Raw genomic sequence first — 22,219 nt, forward strand, 5'->3', positions numbered from 1 at the left:
TGAGCCCCCCAGTGCAAAATGTTATATATACAATTCCTCTACCGCCCCCCTCCACAACACCACCCATGCACCCTGCTCAGCACCACCACCTCACCCACTCCTCCCACGAACCCCGCCCTAACCGTTACAGAACCCCACCTCAAATGCGCCATGATCAACACCAGATCCATCAATGCCCACGCTCTGGACATCCATGACCTCATAACCACCCATGACCTAGACTTGATATCAGAAACCTGGCTACATGAGGCCTTTGGTCCTGGGCTTTCCCTTGCACTGCCCCCTGGCTACTCCATCAGCAGACAAGATCGCCCCTCTAAAGGTGGAGGTGTAGCAATCATCGCCAAAGACTGCCTCACCATCAGAAAGGTAGAAAAATCCCTACACAACAACAACGACTACCTCCAAGTCAAAACCAACCTCTCCCCCCCACTGTACCATTGCTGTTCATATTGTCTACCGCCCTCCAGGCCCAACAGGAGACTTCCAAGCCTCCCTCATCCACCTCCTATCTGATAACCTCAGAAAACACTCAAAAGCCATTTTCCTTGGAGACATCAACTTAGGCCTCCTGGACAGAAAAGACCCAGCAGCCAAATCCCTTGACTCAGCCCTAAAAACACTAGGCTATAAGAACACCATCTTTAGCCCAACTCACAGCCAGGGCAGAACACTCGACTGGATCGCTCATCACAACTGCCCACTCATCACTGGAAACACTCCCACCCCATGGTCTGACCACCATATCATCACCTTTAGCATCCTCACCACCGGCTCTTCATCTCTGTCCCCCCTACCCCTACCACCCTGTCTTGCAAGAAGCTCCCCTCAGCTCACTAAGGAAAGGCTACTGCCCTTCCTCCAAGGCCCAGCCTTCAGACCGCCTTTCTCCACAGACCCAGAAACGCTTGCATCAACCTACGATGTTGCCATCAAAGCAGCTATCAATTCCATTGCCCCGCTTAAACCTCGTAAATCCAAACCCACCACCCACTCTAACTCTTGGTTCACACCAGATCAGCTCACACTCTGCAATGAAAAAAAGGCAGCTCTTACACAGTGGCAACCGTCACACACGGACAAAGATAAACTGATCTTTAAAGCCCGCTCTACAGTTTACAAAAAAGCAGTCACTCAAGCAAAAGCCAAATCTTTTGAATCCAGAATCTCGGAAGCCCAATCTAGCACAAAAGAAATCTTCGCCATTTTCAGGGAGCTAGACTCCCCTGCCCACACCCCAGAACTTCACCAAAGACAAAGCCTGGTGCGACGAAAATCAAACGGCCATGCTAACCAAACTGAGCCGTCTCCAAAACAAAATACTAGCTACTAAACAGCCCTGCATAATACGCATATCCCTGTCCCACCACCAACCTAGGACCCCAACCCTTCTCTTTCAAATCCATACAGGAAAAAGACATCATTAATATAATAGGAATATCAAACCCTCTAACTGTAAAGGTGATGCCTGCCCAGCCACTCTCATCAAGGACTGCACCGAAGCGCTTGCTCCCTTCCTGACGGCCTTTGTCAATGCCTCCTTTGCAACAGGGAAAGTCCCTGCCTCCTTCACGGAAGCATGGGTCCACCCCCTTTTTTAAAAAAAAAAAACAACTCTCGATCCCACCTCCCCCAACAACTATAGACCCATCACCACTGTCCCTTTCCTCCTCAAAATACTGGACAAAGCAGCCTACCTGCAGGTTCAGCACTCGTAGAGAACAAACTCCTGGGACTCCGCCAATCTGGCTTCCGCCCCAGACATGGGACTGAAAACGCCCTACTTGATCTGAAAAACCAGATGGACGATGCTAGAGACATGGGCAAACCAGCACTCCTCTTACTTCTTGACCTATCTGCGACGTTCGATCTCGTAGATCAGGACGTCCTATGCCACCACCTCTCCTCCACTGCCAAGTTCTCCCCTGACGCCACAGCATGGATCACCTCCTTCCTACAAGACAGAACCATGCAAGTATTCTCTGACCTAGCTTCAGCCTCACCCACCATCATACTTTGTGGTGTGCCCCAAGGCTCTTGCCTCTCCCCCACCCTCTACAACATCTTCACACGACCCCTCTACCTCATCCTTGACGCTATGGATATCTCTTACACTAACTACGCGGACGATACCCAGATCCTCCTCACCCTCACTGGCAACTATGACACTGACTATGACCCTTAACCTCTACAATACCATCCAAGCCAGGATGGCAAACAATGGACTATGCCTCAACTCGGACAAGACCGAACTCCTACTGGTAGGTTCCCCCGACACGCTAAAAAATCTTGACTCCCAATTTAGTCACTTCACCATTGACAGCATCAAAATACCTGTCTCAGACTCTGTCACAACTCTTGGAGTCTATTTGGACTCCAACCTATCCATGGACGATAGGTTGGAATCAAGGCAAGTGCCTCCTCAGCTGCATATCATGCTAAACTTATCAACACAGTCAGGCCTTTTCTCTCCAAAGAGAACTGCACAAACATAGCCAGAGCCATCACCGGCTCCAGGCTAGACTATTGCAATGTACTCTTTCTAGGAACATCAAAAAAAAACCTGGAGAGGCTACAAGTCATCCAGAATAGTGCTCTCCGTGCAGCTCAAGGCATTGCTAAAAGGGACCACATCTCTGAGGCCAGAAAACTAGCCCACTGGCTCCCAATAAAGGAGAGAATCGTGTTCAAAGCTCTGACACTGACACACAAGTGCATCCATCTCACTGCTCTCGACTACCTCTCACAAAGAATCCACCCCGTCGCCTCTACAAGACCAACCAGATCACCCTATACCAACATGCTCTGTGTGCCACTAGTAAAAAGAGCTAGAGCGGGCGGATCCAGCTTCCCATATCTCGCACCTACTCACTGGAATGCCTTACCTCCCACTATCCGAAGTGAGGCCTCCCTCCTCGCTTTCCGTAAAGCAATCCTCTTCTCATAAGGTCCCTTGTAGCGGCATGAATACTAACCATAGAACCCACTGCTTAAACTGTAATGACCAATCAATTAAGCTGTAATGATATCTATGTTTGTGTTTTTCTTATATAATGTGCCATTTACTGCTACTACGCCTGTACCTCTGTAACTAAGCTCATGCAAGTAACAGCGCCTCAATACCCTTGGGCTGCTTGCGCGCTATTGGCAAAGGTAAAAGTAGAACGTCTCGACATACATTTTGTGATGGAGATGGTACCACTGTGTGTCACAATGCTGGGGATAGAGCATAACATATTGTATAGTGTGGTTAATTGTAGACAGGGAATAACTCAAAACACTATATAGCCAGTTCAGTTGTTAAGGTAGAAGCATCTAAATGTTTGTTTTAGGCAAGTATGCCATAGTGTGTCACGTGGGGGAACCTAGTTGCTTTCATATTCGAACATTGCAATGATTCAAGACGAAAGAAAAAGCTCAAGTAGATACGATTAATCCCAAAAATGCTTTCACTCGACTATGATATTCAGTCCGTTTTTTACTGTATCAAGTTTGTGGACCCATTTCTGTTCGGGTCTGGTTAGAGCTAAGTTGATGTCCCCTCCTCATTTTTGTGGAGTTAGTTGCTGTATGATGGTCCTCGAAATTTGATCATGGGTATGTCCTTTTTTGGTAAAGTGCTCCACAAGCGGTTTGTCTTGTACAGCATTCTTTATGCACGATCTGTGTTCATTGATCCTTTGTTTAATGGGTCCGATTGTCTTGCCAATGTATATAAGGCTGCAGGGGCATCTGATGACTTAGATGACATGTTTACTTTCACAGTTGGTGTGGATTCTCATTGTCCAGTTAAAGTCCTTGTAGCTGATGGTTTTGCTGGTTTCAGTGTACCGGCATGCCACGCAGCGTCCGCAGCTGTAGTGTCCCATGACAGAGGGTAGGTTCCATAGTGTTGGTTGGGCTTTTTCTGGTTCCAGGAAGGTGTGCACCAAGGTGTCTTAAATTTGTTTTTTTATGAATGCAAAAAGGTTTTTTCTGGACAAGCTTCCTTTGATGAGGTGCCAATGTTTGTTGATTGTTGCTTTTATCAGGTTGCTGATGGGATTGAAGGTGGTGACACAAACAGTCCTGTCTATGGGATCCTTGGTTTTGGCAGTTAGACAAATGGTGCGGTCGGTGTAAGCTGCTCTTTTCTTGGCCATTTTGATTGATTTTTTTCGGGTAACCTCTTTCAATGAGACGTGTTGCAATTGTTTGGCGTGGTGTTCAAACGTCTCTTTTTCCGTACAGTTTCTGCATATATGGAGAAATTGACCATAAGAAAGGTTATATTTAAGTCCTTGGGGATGGTAACTCGCAAAGTAGAGGAGGTTGTTCCTGTCTGTCGGTTTTCTGAAGATTTCGGTTTTGAATTGGTTTCCAGAGCGATATATATGTAGGTCCAGAAAGTTGATAGATAGAAAATCCTATTCGATGGTGAATTTGATGTGCGTGTTTCGTAAATTGAGCCAGAGGTGGAATGCTATCAGTAGCTCCTTGCTGCCTTGCAGATGAGTAGAACATTGTTGATGTAGCAACGCCATAATTTGATGTGGTCTTTGTAGGGTTTGCCATCATGGTATATATGACCTTCCTCATATTGGGCCATGTACAAGTTGGCTACATCTGGAGCAAAAGTGGAGCCCATGCTCACTCCCTTGACTTGTAGGTAGATTTGGTGTGCAAACAGAAAAAAGTTTCAGAAAAGGAGGTCCAGCATGAGGCGAGCTAAAAGGCGCGCCAAAACCCGTTGCTACAGAACGATGCCCTTGCAATAAAAACAAGAAACAGCTATAAATCCTGGTTATTCACGTTCCGTAGAACACTCTACCAACAAGACTCGGAGATAATGTTACGTGCGGTCTGCAGTAGAAACTCCAAAGATTTTTGGACTCTGGTCAGGGAAACCACATGGACTACGGAAAACGCTATATCAAACTGTGTCAGTGAACAACCTTTGTCATCATACTTCACGGACCTGTTCCGGCACCCTAAAACTGAAATAAGCTCTGTCAGAAAACCCAGTGTGTGGATAGGATGTTGATCACGACAAAACCTCAATTTTGAAGATGATAAAAACCCTGAAAAATTCTAGAGCCTCAGGCCCTGATGGGATCACCAACATCCAACTAAAAGCTGAACCAGAGGAATGGGCGATCCTGATTTCAGAGATTATTAGCAGAAGTGTAGAGATGAAAAACATACCCGAATCATGGAATACCGCAAACATCGTTCCCATCTGCAAGTGATCCCAAAAATGATCATCCAATGGCATTGCTTGATGTTATAAGCAAGCTATTCGGATCCTTACTTTTAGATAAATTCCAAGACAGGATAAAAGAGACTGACGTGCAGATCCATATCAATCTGGATTTGTTAAGAACTTGGGTACAACTGCTAATATAACGTTGATCAGTATCCTAAAAGCTAGAGTGATGGAAGGGCGTCCCAGAATATTCATTGCCTCTATGGATCTGGTCCAGGCATTTGACCGCATGAATAGAGAAAAGCTTTGGTCAAAACGAATGAAAGCGAAGTGCCCAGCCACTCTCCTAGAACCTATCAGAGCTTTACTCGGGGGGCGTGGCCAGCGCGCAATGAGTGAAGCCGACTCTCCTGGGAGCTCCTGCCCATGATCCTGAAACTTGTGTAATTGCGGCATAAAATTGAAAGGTTCCGGAGCTGAAATTAGACTGAGCCACAGAAGAACCCTTTACCCACACTCGACCAAGTCGGCGGGGAAAACCGGCGAAGGCAACAGCAGAATCGGAACGTCCCAAGAGACCCCCCTGTGTCACCCAAGATGGCGGCCACACTTAGCAGCCTGTAGCGGGGAGACCCGACTGGAGTCGCAGGGCTGGAGCGAAGACTGCAGGCCTTTGCGGACTGCCGTTACAACTTGCCTCCGCCACGAGTAGAGAAGACACTTCTTCCAGGCTCCTGTGATACCGACCCATAGCGGGAGGGAAACGAAGCTCCCGCGGTGACTTCGGAGCAGCAGAAGGCGGCAGGACCCAGGGGGCCCCGGACGAAGAGGCCGCGTAACACGGATTGAGCCGCTGACAGCCGGCCCCGCCAGCCCTTCCAAGGGGAGCGCCGGCTCCTGGAGCAACCCTCCACAGGGCTCCGCACAGTGGAGAGACCACGCTCGTGACCCGTGAGCTCCGCTGTGGTCTGAGCACGGAAGGTGTTCCCCACCACACGTTACGCTTGAGACCAGCCTGGAGACCAAAATGGAGGATCTAGATATGTAGACTGCTCAGAGTGGCTGAGAGTCCACATAGCGGACGAAATACCAATCACGAAGCACACGGATCCAGGAACTCGGACCAGGCAACACCTGTGAGCCCACCAGAAGCCGTAAAGAAGTAAGTGGCTACCCCCTACACAAGAGCTCACCGCCCCACCTCACCATCCGTTGGCTGGCGGCAACTACCCGCCTTGTGTAGCTCACGGACAGCAGCCTGGGCATTGCGCCACAGTGGGGCCCTGAATCACCTTGGACACGGCTAAAAACTGCGCCATTGCTCTGCCTAGTCACTATATATGATCAGTTGGGGAGAAGGTGGATCAGAGCAAGATCCAACCTTACAGCTGCGGAGACCCCTAGACGGGGGCTCCCCAAAACAGAATAAGGCCGCTGACCACAAGCTAAAGCGAGCATCACGCTGCACGGAACTGGAACCCTTGTGCGGTGAAATGTCTCCCCCCAAGAATAGGTCCAGAACTGTAACGATGGACTCTTTCACCACAACCCGACCAAAGCAACAGACACCACAGGAGGAAAACATCTCAGCAGAGTCACTATCCCCGGCGGTTGACCCTCGTGACCCTCAGATCCTCCAGGAAATGGCAGAACTGAGAACATCCGTTGAGGATATGAGAGGAGAAATAAAATCGGACATGCAATTTATGAGGCAAGATGCCCGCAACCTGGCCGAAAGAGTCACCAACACAGAAGCCACCCTACAGGAAACTTCAGAGACCACACAGGAGCTAAAGGCGAAAGTTAAAGAGCTGGAAACAACAGTGGCTTGATTAGAGGCACGCTCCGAAGATGCAGAAGGCCGAGCCCGACGTAATAACGTCCGAATACTGGGGATTCGGGAAGACATGGAGGGCTCGGACCCCACCGAGTTTATAGAATCACTGCTGTTGCAGGAAATCGGGGCAGGCAATTTCACCAAAGGGTTCTCTGTGGAGCAGGCCCATAGATCCCTCCAGCAGCGACCACCCCCCGGGTCTTACCCTAGACCAATGATTGCGAAAATATTGAACTTTAGGGACCGGGAGACAATACCGAGGTTCTCGAGAGAGGGAGGTGAGATCAAAAGAAATGGCGCGTCAATAATCATGTATCCCGATTACACCCCCGTGGTGCAACGAGCAAGAAACTCTTTCATACCAATAAAGGCCAGGCTGCGGAAACTTAACCTTAAATACATGCTTCTGTACCCAGCAAGACTCAAAATACTTTACAAGGGAAAGGCCATTTTCCTAGAGACCCCAGCTGCAGCAAACCTATGGCTCGAACACAATAACCTCGCGGGAGACACCGAGGAACTGATGAAAAGCAGCAAACGCTGAATCTGTGAACTGGAACCGCACAAGCTGCTAAATATCGTGATCAAACCCAGTGCCGCATCAAAGGAACACCACAATTGGGCAGGAAACTGGAGGCCCAATCGTAAGACTGCCGATGACCCCCCCCAACCGAAACGGTGTAGGCAAAACACCTACACACCGCCTGAACCGAAAGACCTGGAGAGGACTGGAAGGCTCGGGAACCCCCGAGCGTCGTGAGTTTGAAACGACTGCTGGGGGCAGTTTCCTGGGTTTTTCTTTTTTTTTTTTTTTTTAATCGATCCATTCCACAGAATGGTAGTTAAAAAAGTTAGTAAGTCTCCAAACCGCAGAATGCAACCGAAGGGCTGGTGGCCCGGAACGGTGGTCTGGACGGGTTGGAATCCCCGATTTAGAAGTGACATTGGAGCCCTAAACATGACCACAAACACTTCTGGGAGAAGCGAAAGTCTCCCGAATCTCCCCCGAAACCAAGATGGCTATGCACATTAAAAGGTACTAACTTGGAATGTGAGAGGCCTGGGCACGTATCTCCGTAGGAATAGGATCAAATCCTACTTACGCAGGAAAAGAGTGGACAGTGCCCTACTACTGGAGATTCACTGCACCAGCGATACGAAACGAATGCAAAACTCGGGGAACACTGGGGGGGACAGGGCTTTGGAGCCCCCTACTCCAAATACGCCAGAGGGGTTTACACCTGTCTCAACCCCCAAGTACCATTCCACCTGAAAAGAATGGAAAAGGACCCAGAAGGAAGATACCTAATAATATGGGGCACTTTCGAACAAAGTGAGATTTGCATAGTGAATTCATATTTCCCCAACAACAATATCCCAGCTCACCTAAAAGCACTGGGTGCCAAGATGGTGCAATTTAGAGATGGCTTTTTTCTATGTGGTGGCGACTTTAACTGCGTCCATGACGCAGAGTTGGATAGATCCTGGCCTCCAGTGAAAGGCCCCTCCGCTGCCACCATGTCCCTAGCCACCCTGGTCAGGGAACTAGACCTGACAGACGCATGGCAGGAACTACACCCGGACGAGAGAGCCTATTCGTACTACTCATCCCCCCATAAACTCCATACGAGGCTAGATTATTTCTTCGCGAGTAAGGAACATCTGCCTCAAATAGGGGGCACGCAATATTTAGGGAGGACTATCTCTGACCATTCCCCACTTCTGTTGGACTGGCACCACAACAGTCACAGACCACCCATCCCCATGTGGAGGATGCCTGCTGAGGCCTTGAAAGACCCGATCTTCAGGGAGGAGTTACAAGAATCCATAGAGAATTATATAACAGAAAACTCTGGTAGTGTTGAACACATAAGCACACTTTGGGATGCCTTAAAGGTAGTTACGCGGGGAGAAGTCATTGCAAAAGCAGGGGGCATCAGGAAAATACTACAAGGTGAACTTGACCAGAAAGAACGCGAGATCCTGAGACTAGAGGCCACCCCGGTAGACACCCCGAAGAGGGAGGCGGATCTTAAAACTCTCAGAGAGGACTGTACTGGGGCGTGGAACAGATTGGCCAAATTTGATTTTAGCGCTATAACCGATAGAAAACATGCGGAAGACGATAAACCCGGCCGGCTGCTGGCCTGGCTCTGCAAAAGAGAACACCCCAGACATATGACCACAATACTACGAGACGAACACGGTACGGAGCACAAAACCCAGTAGAGCATCAATGACACCTTTAAACGTTATTATGCACAACTATACTCCCATACAGACAAAATCCCACAAGAATAAATTGCAGACACCATAGAGGAAATAGGTCTACCCAAACTGTCGCCTGAAAAGTCTGAGGCATTGGACTCTGACATCACTCCGGAAGACATAACAGAAGCTATCCGATCCCTAGCCACATGTAAAACCCTGGGATGTGATGGGCTCCCCCCCCGCCCCGAGTTCTACAAAGCATTCGAACCCTCCCTGACGCCCCTACTACACCAAGTTCTCGGAAACATATGAAATGGGTATTCTACCAGATAGCATGAGAGAAACCCTAGTGATCCCGATGCTCAAGCCCAATAAACCCCCAGACAGATGCGACTCCTATCACCAGCTTGCTATGCTTAATTATGACGTTAAAATACTGTCGACAATCCTAGCACAGCGGTTATCCAAAGTGATAGGAGACATAGTACATGCGGACCAGAACGGTTTTATACCTGGCCGCAACACCTCCTTAAATGTGCGCAGGCTTCAGCACATCATAGCCCAAACCAACACATGTGACGAACGACTGGCACTAATATCCTTAGACGCCATTAAGGCATTTGACTCCATATATTGGGAATGGCTGGTAGCGGTTCTGGAGGGATTTGGGGTCGGCCAGAGATTCATTAGATGGGTCAAGATTCTTTACAATAAACCAAGGGCTAGGCTGAAATCTGGGAAATATGTGTCCGAGGCATGGGACATTCAGAGGGGTACTAGGCAGGGCTGCCCACTCTCCCCTATGCTCTATGTCCTAGGATTGGAACCCATAGCGATTTATTTTAGGCAACAGTTTTTTGATGCAGGGATCAGACTAGCAGGAATCGATCATATCATCTCACTATACGCAGATGATGTTTTGATATATGTTAACAACCCCTATCTGTGTGCCGACAATACTGGAAGTCCTCGACAACTATGCCAAAGTCTCTGGCATACAATTTAGCAAAACTAAATCCTGCTCGTTTCCTCTGGCAGGCCTAAAAAACAAAGATGCTGAAGGACTCCCCCCGGTGGGTGTCAAGTGGCAGACAGCTTCTTTTCGTTATCTTGGGATCCGGATAATGCACACCTCGGAGCTGATGCATGAGCACAACACAAAGGCTGCAGTACCTACATTACGTAAATCCATAAGATTCTGGGCAAAGCTTCCATTATCCATGCTATGAAGGGCCTCGATAGTTAAGATGATTATTCTCCCTAGATTACTGTATTGATTCCAAAATGTGCACTTCTACATCACTAAACCCTTTTTCCAACTTCTTGATACAATAATTAAAGAATTCCTATGGGGAAGAGGCAGACACCGTGTGGCCCTGTACGCCTTAGTCCTACCATACAATCAAGGTGGGATCCAACTGCCAAGTCTAGAAAAGTATTATCTTGCAGCCCAGATGAGCTATGTGTCCAAGTGGCTAGCGGATAAAACCACCTCAGAGACCCCCCTACTACAAGCCATGATTGCCCCATTTCGATTGAAAGAATTAATCTGGGCCCCTCGGACACTGCTGCACAGACCACCATTTCTGGCAACCCTAGGCAGGAAGATATGGCACAGAACCACAACGGTCTTGCGCTTGAAACAGCCATACTCCCAAGAAGTGCCAACAATTTCTGGGCTCTGTAAATCAGACACCAACCTACACAACATCAGGCTCTGGGAAAAGAAAGGGTTATATACTTGGGGTGATCTATACACAGATGGCATACTCGGGGAGTTCACCGAGTTGCAGGAGGTGGAAGACATTCACGCCGGCCAATTCCTGTGGTACCAAAGGATCCGCAACATAGCTCGCACGAGATGGACCACCTGGCCAGAAGAACCTGAGGCGGACCCCTTTGTGACATTACTATATAACCTGAATGAAGGGGTGTGGGGGGGCAGTGTCTCAAATATATAATCTCCTAAGAGACACCCGCAACCCTCGTAGTGCAACACTAAGGACCCGCTGGGAAACAGACATGGGACAAGAGATGTCCGAAAATGAATGGCTTAGAGCACTGTCGTTCCCAAAGGAGATCTCTAGGAACCAGAGGTTTCGACTAATACAGATAAACGTACTATACCGCACCTACTTAACCCCCAAGAAAAATGGCAATGTTTAACAAAACCGCTCAGGCACAATGCACCTGGTGCGGGGCGGATGGGGCAGACCTGATCCACATGTTATGGAATTGTAACAGGGCACAGAACCTCTGGTCGAAAGTGAAACAGACCTGCGAAGAAGCGGAAGTTACGAGATATAAATGGAATCCAGCTGAATGCCTCCTAGGCAGGTATCCCAGGCTGGCCAAACTCAAACATGCTGTAAAATTAATGGACTTGCTGTGCATAACTGCCAAGAGGACTATCGCCATGGCCTGGAAAAAGCCCGCAGGACCGAACTATAAAGTATGGCGTAAAGAATTGGAAAGATGGGCAAACGCCGAAACGAGAGCATGGGAGGACAGTGTAACTAGATCCACTGAAGACTCGAGCATGGCCCTAGCGGCATGGAAGGACACCATGTCTAAACTGTTCCGATCCTCCGATGATAAACCCCCTTGAACAACACACCCGATTGTCCTCTCGAACCACATAAGAGGACAGATCACTAGATACTAGACCCCTATAACCTCGGACTACAACAGGAACGATTCCTCCCACTCCCCCGAAGACAGACCACCCGCCCCCCCCGAAAATTTGCCAACCATCACCCACCACTTGTAAGGAGACAGTTAATGTTAATTTGTTGCATGTATGTTATTTTACTTAAAAGTAAGGTATAATCGCAGTGAATATGTAAGATACTCTGAACAAAGTACCTGACCAGTAACACTGTGAAATGTTTCTATCTAAAAATGCCAATAAACAAATTTTAAAATAAAATAGAGCTTTACTCAAACACTTCCATGAGAGTGCGGCTTAATGCAGGAGGCCACTTGTCTAACCCCATAGAGACCAACAGAGGGTTAAAACAGGGGTGTACCCTCGCGCTAGCATTATACAACGCATATATGGCAGACATAGTGGACATGGAAAATGACACTCGCTCCATCCCGCCGACCATAGGTGAGGCAAAGATCACAAGACTCCTCTATACGGAGGACAATCATCCTTCTGGACCAGACAGCAATTGGCCTACAGCGTCAGCTAAAGAGCCTCCTGTTACATTTAAACAAATAAAACGACCTGGACACAAACACAAATAAAACTAAGATCCTGATCATAGAGAAAACCTCCAAAAAGGCGGAAAATTTACATAGGTACATCAACTCACAGAGTCTGGAAACAGTTCCTAACTTCACCTATATGGGAGTTAAAAATCAATCAAAGCAAAGTCGAAATGTCAATGCAGGAGTCTCTTTACGCCAGAACCAGCACACAAGCAACGCAAGCGTCAATTCTGGACAGAGAATTTGGCAAATTTTCACTACTGATAATGATTAACTTTTACAAAGCCAAGGTTATACCAGAAATTACCTATGGTGCAGAAGCGATGCTACAACTCCCAGTTAATCTTTGGAACAAACTGGAGGGCCCATTCTGGCGCAAGATCCTAAAACTTCCATCTTCAACTCCCGTGACCGTAATCAGAAGGGAACTCAGTTTGTCTTCACTAAAATCAGTGATAGACAGAAACAGCTTACTATTCTTCGGGAAAATCCGAAGAAAGCCGCGTCCAAAGATTCTGGAAATTATTCATAATGAAATGACGAACGGGAAAAACCAGATGCTGACAACATAGCTCAACAAAAACCTGGGCCTACTCACGACTATTGGAAGCTCACAAGAGGAACTGGAGCGCATACCGGACAAAGTGAAAATTAAATTTAAAATCTGGGATTAGATCAAGATGTTGGATATATCGAATAAATACAAACTGACTGCCCACGAACACCCAAAAAGTGGACGAGATATTAAAATATCTAAAGAAGTTTCCAGATAAAGTGCTGCGTACAATATTTTTAAGAGTATGAATGAATGTCTTGAAAAGCAACGAGATCTTAGCCACTAGAAGCCATTCCTCTAGCAACACGTGTCGTTACTGCAAGGAAACGACCCAAGTCGAGAATGTGCGACATCTTCCATTGTCATGCCCAGTAACTGCAAAAGAGAGAATCACCTATTTGAAACATCATTGGCAAGAGTCACACACTCTCGAGGAAGAGACCTGGTGGACAGGATCATGTGTTGCGAGAACACATTGCAACTGCTAAGATCTTACAGTCTCGACCTCGATGGCAAAGCAAAAAAGAGAGAAAGGGACATATTCAGGGATCAAGCTAGATACTGCAAAAAAAGGTTTTAAGAAACTGACCGAGGGACAACTGTCAAGAAGGATTTACTACCAACGTTGGAGGAACTACAAGCTCACGATGTATGAATTTTGTAAAAATTGTCAATGTTACAATTATACACAAATAAGAAAGAAAAAAAACGAACACTCTGTACTCTTAAAATCCTGGTCAGTTTATTGAGAAAGGGAGCCCTGCAACAATTTTAACCACTAATAAATAAGTTCTTCAAAGACTTGCGCTAGCATTTGGCAGCGTAGTAAAGTTAAAACGTGCAATGCTTGGCGAAAGCTTTATTAAACAACAACGTGCATTCTTTAGGACATATATACACTACTGCTGTCATGTTGTCTTAATATACAAGCTCTTAACAACCCCCTCTCCTCCCCGACCCTTCCAACCCCATAGCTATGTTGTTCTTTAGTGTTATTTAAGTATGAAGGCGTGTGAGTTAAAGCTGCTGTGACTTGTGGGATGCACACGAAACAAACCATGTTGCATATTCAGTGCTTTTACATGTCACCAAACAGCCATGGGTCGACCAAGCAACTCGTAGGGAGTCGTACTAGGAAGCACTTAAACTGAAGCTAGTGAATCAACGCAAGGCACAGGAAAAGCACTGACTGAAGATTTCAAGTCATTTTTAATCACATACGAGTAGTAAAGCCAGATCTGGTTTTACTTTGTATTTCGGGTCCTGTACAATGCATGTTCCTACTATAATAGACCTAAAGCTAGATAGCAGATTAGAACCAATCGCGTAACTAGCACCTTTTCCCCGATTGGATGCGAATACTTGTTCATTATCGTAGGAACACACACCTCGATGACAGCAGCAACTCCTTGGCTCCATGTGTTGAGCTGCCGGTCCCCAGTTTCCGGCTGCCATACTGCGGTAGCAACGTAGCCCTGAGCCCCAGAGCATCTGCGGGACCAGCCTCGCTAAGAGAAGGCAGTTGCTGCGTCCTAGCAGCCGTGTAAACTCCATCGACCCCCCCAACTGGGGGGCGCTCCCAGCAAGTGTGTCACCCTCAGTAGCGAAACACAACTCAAACACAGGTGAAGAAACATAGACATCAACAAAGGACGAAAACATCGAACCCTTAACTCCTAGCCACGGCGTTCTAATAGAGCTATGTCACAAAGAATGTGAACGTAGCGGCCATCTTGAAATAGCCACAGATTTCAATTTTCCCGATGTAATAAACCTAAAAACGTGCCCTCATTTATTTTTTCAGTATTAGATCTAGATTTGGACGCTTATATTTTAAAAGGTCCGAGTGACATAACTTTATGGTTTAGTGTTTATTAAGAACAACAATCGTATTTTAGCCCCTAACTCTCAACCTATTGACTCTCCACTCTGTGAATCAGGTATGTTTGGCAGGGGAATCCTGTTTAAGTCAATGGACACAAATAACTGCGTATTAGTACAGGACAGGCAGGCAGTGGGGTGCTTATGTTGGATGGCCTGCCATTGACATTCAGCAGCCCCCCCCCATAGTGCTGCAACCATGAGCACACAACAGGCCAGTGCCTGTGAGGGGTTGGGGCCTGCCCTGGAAATCTGGCAGGCCCCCTGGTGCTATCGTGTGCCAGCACCATTAGCGGATGGGGGCTTAGCCAGCCACGCCCCTGACCGTGCGGCCCTCTGCCACGTACCGTCCTGGCACAAATGTCCCATGGCATCAGGGCAAATAAGACAAGGACTCAGTTGCTCCTCTTCTGGATTTTGCAGCCGCTCTGTCTACGTGTCCGCAGATCCCCCATTTATTAGCTCGAAAAGGGCAATACACAAAGGGAGGGATACATCCCCTTAAAGGGGCAACACTCGTGGGAGGGTCACACACCACACTCCTCCTTTTTCATAACAAACAAACAACTATTCCTAAACCTAGACAATCCCCTCCCCCCATTACAAACAACATTATTTGTGCCATTTTCAAATACTAGGATCAACAACAACTAGGATATGCCACGGCCACACACACAGAGCTCACATGGTCGTGGACACACTATACATACAACTCACGGGTGACAGTCGCGATTGGTGAACCGTCGGTGAAATGTTGACAGCCCAACCTCATGTTTCAAAACCCTTTATTAACCTGAGGTGTGGAAACTACAACCACTGAATGACGCCATTGTTAGCTGCTGGCACCATGTGCCCACTCCTACACACAGCGAGATCACTGCTTCACCTAGCTGTCCTTTACCGGAACCACTTTAAGCATATAACTAATGTGCAGGCTCTCAGCATCAAAACATGTGTTTGCAGAGTCCTCGTTGAGCAATTTCAGGACTGCTGGAAACCAGTTCACTTTCCACCAACGTCTGTTTGGGATATTTATTTCCATGGGTCCAGGTCCATCGGTATTACAGTTCACAGAATCCAGCAAAGCCGCACCTGGGGACACCAGTGGCCACATTGGCTTAGTCCCTTGATGTTATGGCATGCAGCGAGACGCTGACAGCAGGGCATTTAGCTGGTACCACATGATGTTGACAGGGCATGGGGTGACAGCATGTTACTCACACCCCTTCTCCTCAGTCACACTCTTGCAGGCAGGAGTGTCACTACTGCAGTGGCACAGGAGGGCGCACAAGCACTCTTGCGGAGCTGCAACCCTCACTTCCTCGTTGCACTTCTTCCTGATAACGGGTGTCAGGGCTGCATGACGTTAGTTGGCCAGACACAGGTGACGGGGTGCATGGGCCATTTCTTTTCCTCCCCTAGGGGGGAGCCACTGCTGTTGTTGGAGCAGCATTAATGACCAGTCCTTATTCCAGGCTGAACAGTTGAGCTGGTGACATGCAAGCTCGGGGCTGGCAGGAATTGCACCCAGGGCGACATGTTTCTGGGCCATCATTGGAGGGCCCGGTCGGGTGACACTCATGGCCAGGTGTCAGGGCCACTTACTATTCCAGTTTCTCCCTCTCTCTAGGACACCTGCTTGTCCGTGCACATGCTTGTGGAGGTGAGGTGGCAACCATCACCTCCATTGGATTGTGCATACACACCATGTGGGGACTCCAAACCAGGATCTGGTTGATGCATGGACATGTGACTTCGAAACTCCCATGCCTTCTTGTCCTCGGAGCTCAGATCACAGGAGCTCCCCAATTCACTGCACGGTACCCAGGATCTTTAGTCTGCGCCGGGCCAGTCTTCGCCTCTCGTCCTGCTCCAACATGGCTCACCTCACTCTGCACTAACGAAACAGCAACACTCCTTCACTTCAGTGCCACCGGTCTGTGCAATGGCATGGCATGCACCTTCTTCCAGTGTTGGTTTCCACTTCGGAGTTGCTGCTTTGTTTGCCGGGGCTGAATAACGTCCACAATTGCAGAGACAGGATGGAAAGTATCACTTTCGCCAGACTGCATGCTCACCCACATGTGGAAGGATGCATGGATTAGGTTGACCGGGCACAAACTGTTTCCCCTGGCCTGTCCTGCTATTCACTCCTTGGCAGTATAGGGCATTTCCTGCTACCTTTCTTGTGTCATTACATACCCTCTCATGAGTAGAAAAAAACAGGCCGTTCTCAGCAATGTTCTTGCCTTCTTGCCTTCTCCCATCCCTTGGGTGATTTTGGCAGGGCACATGCTCTTTCTTATTGAGGCTTTGGTGCTTCTCGTGCTGCACCTGGAGATCTTCTACCTCTTGCTCCTGGCCTCTGGTACTCATTCCTTCCCATGACACTCTCAGAGATAGTGTGTCCTGCTACCTCTAGTCTTCGTCCCACCGGTGCCGTGCACAAAGGCCTGGTGTCAGAACCAAACCGACACCCCGCCTCACCTCCCGTAGCTGGCACTGCTACCGACTACACATTCGAGGTGTGTCACGAGAAAGGCCATTTGGAAAGATGCTGGCCAATCTCTGGGATTCACCAAAGGGACCTCAGTGTGGGGCATCTGGACGTGGTCAACCCTTGAGGGGCAGCACAGGGATCCTAGGACTTCTTCGATGCCTTTCACCTAACTATGCTTGCATGTTTAGCTAGTTTAGTTTAGTTTAGTTTATTATTTGTAGGGCGCGCCAGGCCCTGGAGCATCAGGGCGCACAAGACAAGAATATGCTCAGCTTTGTTACAGGTACAATTACATAAACATAATACATTCTGCCATAAATAAAATATATACAGGTACATGTGCATGGTCATAATGCAGTATACAATAAGCAAGAATGAGCAGGGTTGGAGCAAGGTCGAGACAGGAGGTGATCAAGGTACAGGAATATTCACAATGTGGAGGTGATATACAGTGGAATAGGTACAGTAATATACAATGGAGTAAAATACAGAAAGTGGTATCAGAACTGGGGCATGCAGGTGGAAAGCTAGTAGGGACAGTCAGGTCAAGCAGGTCGGATTAGTTAGATGTCATTAGCTCTCAGCCACTTGGTCAAATTCTGCCTAAATTTCGCAAAGGGCTGGGGTTCTCTTATGTCATGTGGTAGGGAGTTCCAAAGCTGTGCTGCTTTGACTGCGAAGCTATGTCCTCCAATAGTGGCACGTTTAAAGCGAGGGACATAGAGGCAATTTGCATTGACCATTCTTGTTGGTCTAAGTGAAGTTCTTAAGTGTAGCCTGTCCATGAGGTAGGGTGGTGCCATGTTATTGAGGCACTTGTGAGTAAGGGAGGCAATTTTAAGTTGGATTTTGTCCTGAGTGGATAGCCATTTATATTCTCTTCTTATAGAGGAGATATGCTCTTTCCTGTTGATCTTAAGCGCGGCTCTCAAGGCATTATTCTGTAGGACCTGGATTTTTTGGATAGTCTGTTTGTTAGCCCCAATGTAAAGACCATTACAGTAGTCCAGTTTGGACAGAATAAGGGCTCTGGCAAGCGTAATGCAGCTGTCTGTAGAGAGGAATTGCTTGCTGGCTCTAATGAGTTTGCAAGTATATGCTGTGGAAGAGGCTAGAGAGTTGACTTGTTTGCCAAAGTTTAAGGTGGCGTCAAGGTAAAAGCCTAGGGTCTTGACTTCCTTTGCTACTTTGATATTGTTCCCATCGATAATGAAGCTGGCATAGTCAGTGTTGAGTTTAGTTATGTATGTCGGGGTGCCTAGGATTATGAGCTCAGTTTTGTCGTCGTTCAGGCATAAGCCGTGTGTGGCCATCCATGCCTGAACGATGCTGTAAATTTTATTCACTAAAGCCAGATCCACGACGTAATCTCCTGAAAGCGGAAGGAGGATCTGGGTATCGTCTGCATAGTTGGTGTAGGCGATACCCAGATGATCCATTTCGTCAAAGAGCGGCTTTGTGAAAATGTTATAGAGGGTTGGTGATAAACAGGATCCCTGGGGTACACCGCACGTTATAGGGATCGGGTCAGCTGAGGCTGATGGAGAGAAGACTCTCATGGTACGGTTATTCAGGAAGGATTTGATCCATAATATGGCCTCTTCAGAGAAGTGAGCAGCAGAGTCTAGGTGGCTGCATAAGACTGTATGGTCGACTAAATCGAACGCTGCTGTGAGGTCTAGCAAGAGGAGTAAGGCTGCTTGGCCATTCTCCCTACATTGATCTATTTGGGCCTTGAGATCGATAAGGGCAGTCTCTGTACCATGCTGGGGACGGAATCCAGATTGGCGGGTTCCGAGCAGGTGGTTGGATTCAAGGAAATGTTGTATTTGCATGTATGCCACTTTGTCTAAAATTTTTAGAAGAAAGGGCACAGTCGTGATAGGCCTAAAATTGGTAGGAATGGCAGGGTCGAGGGTTTGCTTCTTTAGGAGTGGCAAGACCCACGACTCTTTAAGATTTTTCGGTACAATGCCGGTAGTGAAGGATGAGTTGATGAGTTTAGCTACGAATGGCGATAATTCTCTTGCAGCATCCTTAATTAATTGGGCAGGGCATTGGTCACCTTTACAGTTGGACAGTTTAAGTCCCAGGATCACTTTTTCGACTTCAATGGTAGAAACCTTGGAGAAGCAGAAACGTGTTATTTGTTTAGCTTTAAGTAGGGGTGCTGGGGTTGGGGCGTCCTGAGGTGTGAGAGATGCTTTTTTTAGGGCGATTTTGGTTTGTAAGTTGACTACTTTGTTGATAAGGGCAGATTGAATGTCTGAGCACCATTTTTTGTCCTTGGTGCAGTTTTCTTGGGGAATGATGGGTGTTTCCAGCTCTTTCAAGATACTGAACAGTTCTCTGACACTTGATTTAGATTGGGATATTCTGGTATTGTATGTTTCCTGTTTGGCTAGTAGGATGTCTTTTTTGTATTGGGATGATATCTTTGCAAGGTTTAGTTTGTTTTCAACTGTAGGAGTAAGTCTCCATTTGGATTCTAGTTTTCTTTTGGTTAACCTGAGATTTTTTAGGTGGGGGGTGAACCATGAGTTGAGATGTTTTTTCGGTTTACTAGTCCGTAATTTGAGCGGTGCTATGTGATCAAGGGCTGAGTTCATAGTTTCATTGAATTTATCAACTAGCATATCAGGCTCCGTGTCTGGATGTCTGGATGAAGACCGTATGGGACCATGCAGCTGCAGTTAAGGTTCCTTTGGTTGCCTTAGCAGCACCTCCCAGTTTTTTTCAACAGGGTGTTGCTTTATTTTATTTTTTGCAGAAACCCTCTGGCATCCGATGCTCAATTACCAGAGGGTGCGATGGACAGCACAATGAAGATATGGCACACACACTGCCCGCGGCCACCAGGGTCACTGCATGGGATTTGCTGATGCGGCACTGAGCAGGAAAGCACTGCCCCCTGTTGCCACACGGTACAGGCAGCCGACTTCTCCTAAAATTTCCCCTGCTCCAATACAGCATTTTATTTCACTACTTTGCCAAGTATGTGCCTGGTTGGTTGATTCCCACACTCTTCTACTGTAACATTGATCTTATTTCTGGAGGCAAAGATGGATGTGCGAGAGGCAAAAGCCAGTTTTCTGGGGATGCCCTTGGACTTGGACAAACACTCTGCAATCTTCTGGAGGACTCTTTGAGGGAGGCGAGAAATGTTTGAGCCGTGTAACTATGACTTTCATGAACTGTCCTGGTGCTGGCGCTGGAGGGGTTGCTGAGCCAGGATGACGTGAGTTGGATACATCAGAAAGGTGCTCTTTCTGGTGGCTCTGTCCCACAGACCGTGCAGCGAGATGCAGAAACTCCATGCTGGCCACCTGCCCCATACCACATGCAGGTGGGGTTCAGCTTGTCCTGCATTGCATTATAGATCCGTGTGCCCACTGTCACTGAGCCACCTGGGCTGCTGACGTACATGTGGATGGGGCTCTCGCTGCTCTTAGACTGCAGGCACAGAGCACTCCCCACATCATGGCACTGGCACTCGCTTGCCTCTATTTCTTTCACCACAGGGCGGCACGGGAGGATCCATCCTGGGCAATCGGTCTTAACTTTCACCTCCGGCGGCTCAGGTGTTTCTGTTGCATTGGTCCGACCTCAGACCACCTTTCAACTTTAGCTCCGACACAGAGCTACTGTGCCACCAGTGCCGTCAGTCCAGCCCCACTTCAATGGGGCCACCACCACAACGGAGTGCTGCCTGCCATGCCCGTTACAGCAGGCAGCCCTTGTGCATCCATGCTCCGACTCGGAGCAACTTCTTCATCTTGCCACCTAGCCCAGGATCTTCATGAGGGCTCGGGCGGGCGGCCAGCTGGAGACTTCTTAGGGCTCAACGTTGCTGCATGGTGGGCAGGAGGGGGGGCAGGCACTCACCTCTCTCTCTCTTCACTTGAGGTCCCCAGCTGCAGCCGTTCGATGCTGCATTCCCTTCATGGCATAGGATGCTGCAGGCCAACCCTCCCCTGGCCACACGAGCATACTCTTCACAGAGGGCCGCGGCCAGGGAGGGTCCGTCAGAAGGGTCCCTATCTTCCCATTTCTCCACCACGGGAAGGGGGCGGGCACTCACCTCCATCTTCCCTGCAGCAGCTGCTTCACTGCAACGGCAAAGGTCACAACAGGGGGGGGGGCGTGGGCAAACTCCCACCCCGGCCGCACAAACACACCACTCAGAGGGCTGCGGCCAGGGACAATCGCTGTTGGGGCTCCCCCTTTTTTTTTCATCATCCCAGCTGGGATGGACGCCGCTCCTCCTCCCTCCTTCCCGGTGTTGGACGCCCTGTCCACTGAAAAGCTATTAAGTGTTCTTTTTCAGTAATGGGATAATACACTATGACTGTTAGATACATGGCAACTTTCTGAAGCACCTGGGAGGGATGTCGCAAAAGGAAAGACGTACACTAGTGTGAAGGTACAACTAGTTTATTAGGGCCCGTACACCTGCAGCAAAACAGACGTCGCCATCAACGGCCTCAGCCATCAACGGTCACTTTCCCTGCGCCCAACATTCTACGGCAACATTCTACGGCAACATTCTATGGCGCTCAGCACGGCCATGTCTTGTGCTATGGACTTTGCACCATAACACATCTCCCTTTGAAAGAAACAACAATATAAAACATAAATCATGTGACTATGAAATGTGTAACAGAGTACTAATCATAAAGTACATAGTCTCACAACTTGCTAGGATAACCAACATTTTGCCTGCTCTCTCGAATGGTGCTTATCCACCATTGCATCATCACTCCTTACCTCTACACTTTGCTGGTCATACACCCCAGTATTGTCAATGCTCTGGTGTCCTTCAACACACACATC

The 22,219-nt window shown here is 48.1% G+C and overlaps 1 protein-coding gene across 2 annotated transcripts in view; it reads right to left on the reverse strand.

Moving 5' to 3' along the window:
• The window catches only part of MRS2 (magnesium transporter MRS2), a 327,025-nt gene extending 305,488 nt beyond the window's left edge, over positions 1–21,537 (reverse strand). The window contains exon 1 of one of the 2 annotated variants that reach the window (XM_069613569.1): positions 14,394–14,696. In XM_069613569.1, the coding sequence (XP_069469670.1) occupies positions 14,394–14,667 (274 nt within the window). In that variant the 5' untranslated portion in view covers positions 14,668–14,696. Of the gene's footprint in view, positions 1–14,393; positions 14,697–21,467 lie in introns of those variants that run through there. The other variant, XM_069613570.1, reaches the window with a different exon arrangement.
• Positions 21,538–22,219: the final 682 nt, after the last annotated feature.

This window comes from Ambystoma mexicanum, chromosome 5p, assembly GCF_040938575.1.
Source record: "Ambystoma mexicanum isolate Mex_15411 chromosome 5p, UKY_AmexF1_1, whole genome shotgun sequence".
NCBI classification, from domain to species: domain Eukaryota; kingdom Metazoa; phylum Chordata; class Amphibia; order Caudata; family Ambystomatidae; genus Ambystoma; species Ambystoma mexicanum.